General features: G+C 53.6%; 2 protein-coding genes across 2 annotated transcripts in view; one reads left to right on the top strand and one right to left on the bottom strand.

Annotated features, from left to right (window-relative positions):
* Positions 1–3969, bottom strand: part of FKBP10 (FKBP prolyl isomerase 10) — an 11918-nt gene extending 7949 nt beyond the window's left edge. The window contains exon 1 of the mRNA XM_006155989.3: positions 3625–3969. Coding sequence (XP_006156051.1) covers positions 3625–3872 — 248 coding nt within the window. The 5' untranslated portion in view covers positions 3873–3969. The remainder of the gene's footprint in view (positions 1–3624) is intronic.
* Positions 3970–4094: 125 nt separating this feature from the next.
* Positions 4095–4927, top strand: part of P3H4 (prolyl 3-hydroxylase family member 4 (inactive)) — a 7660-nt gene continuing 6827 nt past the window's right edge. Inside the window, exon 1 of the mRNA XM_006156052.3 lies at positions 4095–4118. Coding sequence (XP_006156114.2) covers positions 4095–4118 — 24 coding nt within the window. The remainder of the gene's footprint in view (positions 4119–4927) is intronic.

The following is a 4927-nucleotide window of genomic DNA, read 5'->3' as shown; positions in this document are numbered from 1 at the left end:
CTGGGGCTTGCACCGCTCACTTGGCCATGCAGGATGCAGTTGCCTTAACCAGTAAGCCATGGGCTGGCCCCGAGAGGTATTTTTTTTGTAAGAGATTTTTGCTATAGGGCATGTGTGCTTGTCAGAGGGACAGAGACATAGAGACAGAAAGCAAGAACTCACCCCCCCAGGGGGGATGGCCATGCCACAATCCCCTCTTCTTCATTTTCCTTGGGATTTTGGGCGCACACACAAATGCACCTGGTGTGAGTTTCAAGCCTCTGGGTCCAGGACTTGAACTGCGGTAGACTACGCGGGAGTCCAGCAATGTAACCGCTAACCACTATGCCATCTGCTGGTCCCCCAAGAGGTATTTTTTAAAGTTTATTTATTTATTTCATGAGAAAGAGACGGACAGATAGGGTCACGCCAGGCCATGATTCTCTAGCCTTCCTGCCAACCAGGATCAGGGGTGTGGCTATAGGCATGTCCGGCACGTGCAGGTTGACCTGGGATCTGAACCCTGGGCCTTCCCATATGACTCTAGCATCACACAGAGGCATTCAACTCCTGTGTCACCCCAGGTCTTTCTGACAGGATCTCACCACATTGTGATCCTCCTGCCCTAGTCTCCCAGGCCGCTAGGATCAGAGCACATGCCACGGTGCCCAGGCCTCAGCTGTCCTGCATCCACACCCTGCTTGCTGCTGTTTTCATTTTTCCTATGAGACCTGAGAGACTAAGTGACTTGTCCAAGGACACACAGTAATTTGTGGTCTGCTCAACTCCAAATTCCACACTTTTACCAAGGTACAAAGAAAGGTGGGAAAGCAGAGATGGTTAGAGGTGGGTATGAGGAATGGTTTCAAATTTTGAGAAGGCCTGTTCTAAAACTGTCATGGCTTTTATTTGGTTTTAGTTACACCAATTTTAATTTATTTTAAATTTTTCAGAAAAGGGCTAGCAAGTGGCGCAGTGAGTAAGGCACTGGACCCCACATGGGCAACTGTGTGATTGTGTCCAGGACCTGGCAGTTTGAAAAACATAACAGGTTGGGGTCGGCAGGTGGCGTGGTGGTTAAGAGCTCTGCACTCCCACATGGCTGACTGCGGTTCGAGTCCTGGACTTAGCAGCTTGCCTTCTCACTTTCTCTTTCTCTCTCTCTCCACTCTGTTCCTCTCTGGTCAAATTAAAATAAGGAAATAAAGTTAAATTTAAAAAATAATTCTTGGGAACCAGCAGTTAACGTAATGGCTATGTCGCTGGACTCCCATGTAGTCGACTGTGGTTCGCGTCCCGGACTCGGTGGCTTAGAACTCACGCCGGGCGCATGTGTGTACGTGCCCAAGATCCTGGGAGGAGAATGGAGGAGAAGGGATTGCGGCGTGACCATCCCCCCTGGAGGGTGATTTCTCGCTTTCTGTCTCTATGTCTCTCTGTCTGTCTGGCGAGTGCACGCGCCCTATAGCGAAAACCTCTCAAAAAAAAAAAAAAAGTCTTAAAAAACAGAAAACACACACACTAGGGGTGTGTGTATGTGTCTGCCCAAAAACTTGAGATGAGAATGGAAGAGAAGGGATTGCAGCAGGGCCATCCTCCCTCCTTCTTTCTCTTTCTCCCTCCTGCGAACACATGTGTCCTATGGCAAAAATCTTAAACAAAAATTTCCTTTTGATAAAGCAGGGTGGACTATTTTAATTTTGATCAAAGAGGACAGTGGCTTAAGAAAGCTTCTCAGGTTTGGGACCAGCAGATGATATAATGATTATGTCACTGGATTCCCACATTGTCGACTGTGGTTCGAGCCCTGGACCAGGCAGCTTAAAACTCATGCTAAGTACACGTGCGTGTGTGCCCAGAATCCCGAGAGGAGAATGGAGGAGAAGGAATTGTGCCATGGCTATCCCCTCTGGGGGGGAGGGTGATTTCTCCCATTCTGTCTCTGTCTCTCCAGTGAACACACTGCCCTATAGCAAAACTTTCTCTTAAAAAAAAAAAAAAAAAAAAAAAAAAAAAAAGGTGGCGTGGTTGTTAAGGTGCTGGATTCCCACATAGCTGACTCCCAACCACTCCTAACTGTCAAGGGCTAAGGGTTGCAGTCCTGTACCCTGCTATTGCCTACATCCCACTCAGAGCGCTTTGTCTGGCTTGTTTCCTTTCCAGTGTTGTTCGGAAGGCTAAGCTCTGCTTGAAGTTCTTACAGGTAAGTACCCGCAGGGCGTATGGTTCTCCCTAGAGTCAAAGCAACTATGCATGGACCCTGCTCAAAGTTGACGGGCAGGACGAGAAGCCTTTCATTCATCATCTTTGAAAATATATCCTGGGACCAGCAGTTAACGTAATGGCTATGTCGCTGGACTCCCGTGTAGTCGACTGTGGTTCGCGTCCTGGACCCAGTGGCTTAAAACTCATGCAGGGCGTGTGTGCGTGCGTGCCCAAGATCCCGAGAGAATGGAGGAGAAGGGATTGCGGCGTGGCCATCCCCCCTGGGGGTGGTGGTGGTGATTTCTCGCTTTCTATCTCTCTGTCTCTCTCTGGCTGGCTGGCGAGCGCACGCGCCCTATAGCAAAAACCTCTCAAAAAAAAAAAGAAAGAAAGAAAGAAAGAAAGAAATATCCTAACATTAGCCTTAGGAAGAATGTGCTGTTTTAACCTTCATTTTTCAGATAACGGAAGTGAAGCCTTAAAATCCCCAGTCCACGGTCATAGTCTGATTTGAACCCACAGTCTCAGACTCTGGAGTCCCTAATTCTTCCCTGGTACACCACTGCCTGCTCCGAAGTCTAGGCTACTGTTAGGTTAATAACTTCTCGGACTGAGTTGTGTATGTTGGGGGTGTCCAAGAGGGACTGACTTCTTGGGATGCGACATGGGAATCTGACCCCAGACTCGCACAGCCCTGCTTGGTCCCCACAAAAGTAGGCTTGCAGGGGCAGACCAAAGCCCTGGTTCTAACCAGGAACCAGACTCAAACCCCCAAGGGTGGCCTGGCAGAGCTAAAATGGAGGGAGGTGAGGTACTTGGAGGCCCAGAAAAGGAGGCCTGAAAACCCTTGGAGGGACCCAGAGTGGCATGTCTCAGTGAGTGACACGTGGACAGACAGGGCCCCTGCCTGCCATGTACTGCCCCCCCACATCTGCCCTGCCACAGTTTCGTAATGCCTATGCTGCTTTCTCCCTCCTCCAGAAAAAGTCGTATTCCCACTTCTCTAACCACAGAAGCCCTGAAAACTGGGACTAGAATCAGACAGGAAGTCAGGCTGGGTGGAAAGTTAGGGAGTCTCAGGCGGAGTGACCACCCCAGGGTGCACAGCGGCAGGGTCTGTCTCCTCTCATGCCCCACACTGTAGTCCAGGATACCCCACTCCTCCATGGCTTTAAATAAAGCAATGGCAAGGACACGGAGCAGTTTCCCTGGACTGCAGGGCACTGCAGCGAAATGGGGAGCTTGAGTGAAAGATCCTTGGGGTCCTCTGAGAGGCCCAGGCTTGGGAATAGGTGCAGGGAGAAATGTGGAGAGCTGGATGTCTGGAAGGCCTGGTGGCGCTGCTTGGAGTTAGAGGATCCTGGGGCCAGGATGGAAAGGGGGGGACCCAGAGGACCCAGAGCCCAGGAGTGGCCAGGCTGGGGCAGCCCACCCCATTACCTGGAGTCGAACTTCTTGCCATCCTCGAAAGTGCCGTTGTAGTGGTAGCGCACATAATCCCCCCTCTGTACTTCCCGGGGACAGGCCTTGGGGATGAGGTACCTCTCGATGATCACATCTTCTAGGGGGCCCCCGGCCGGGCTGGCGCGGCCCAGCCCCCTCCCGACGGCCTGCAGCAGCAGCAGCAGCTGCAGCAAGGAGAGGGAGAGCCAGGCGACAGTGCGGCTGGGGGGCCCCGCGGGGATCATGGTGCTTGGAGCTGGGACAGCCGGCAGTGAGGGCCAGCGAAGGAGCGGAGGGAGCCGCACCGCCAGCCTCCTTCCCCCTCCTCCCAGAGCTGGCTCCCCCTCTTCCTGTCCGCCTTCCCAAACCCTCCCAGGCTGTCCACGTGGATTGGGGGCTGGGGAGACCGAGCTGGCCGGGAGGGGGTGACGGTAGTGGTGGTGGTAGGAAAAGAGGAGGGGGCGAGGATGCGAGTGTTAGAGTTCGCGAATGCACTACAAAGAACTCCCCGCCCCCCCCCCACTTCCGAGTCTCCATTTGGGATTGAGAGACCCGGGGCCAGCTGGGCCCTGGAGGGAGGTTCGGAAAAGATGAGAAATCCGAGCGGACTCCCAAAATAAAAAGTTCGGTGTCTTTTTTTTCCGGAGCCCCCGGGTCCTAAAGCCTGGTTGAGAAATCCCTAGCTCCTGTTGGCATCCCTAAAGTTACGCCCCTCCCAGTGCGTGGTGAGACCACCAAAGCGGGAGGTAACTCAGTGCCCCCCCCCAAGGGAAGGCCTCTCCGGAGAAGAGCATCTTATTATTATTATTTTAATTTAGCGGAGTGTAACTGAGCAGATCTTAACATCGAGAAGAATATCTTCATTGCAGAAGCGAGACTGCAAGGAGGACTTGGAGAGCGGGGTGGAGATCATGGGGTGTTTGCGACCGAGGAGGCGTGCAGCGTAAAACTAGGTGTGTGCCTGCCGACCTGGGCTGGGGGGACCCGTGGAGTGTGCCGAGGGGCTCTGTGATGAAAGAGCAGGTTCCAGGGCTTCGCCCTCCGCCCGGGCAGAGTTGAGGGAGGCGACACGGTCCTCGTAGGTAGGGCTCGAGGTGGAGGCACTGTCTGTGGGGGAGGGCTTTCTGGGCTTCCGGGCCCAGATGGGAAGCATCTCCCCACCATCCACCTCCCAAAAGCAGTCTGGCCAACGTATGGGACACAGGACACTGTGGGGCCCTCTGAAAAAGAAGGGGGACGCCACCCAGGCCCCCCCACTTCCCGCCCTCGGTGGCCGGCGCTAAGACCCAGCAGGCGCGCC

The sequence above is a fragment of the Tupaia chinensis genome, unplaced genomic scaffold (assembly GCF_000334495.1).
Source record: "Tupaia chinensis unplaced genomic scaffold, TupChi_1.0 Scaffold000477_1, whole genome shotgun sequence".
Taxonomy (NCBI): domain Eukaryota; kingdom Metazoa; phylum Chordata; class Mammalia; order Scandentia; family Tupaiidae; genus Tupaia; species Tupaia belangeri.
Note: the sequence above shows the minus strand (reverse complement) of the source record. Positions and strands in the feature narration are given on the sequence as shown.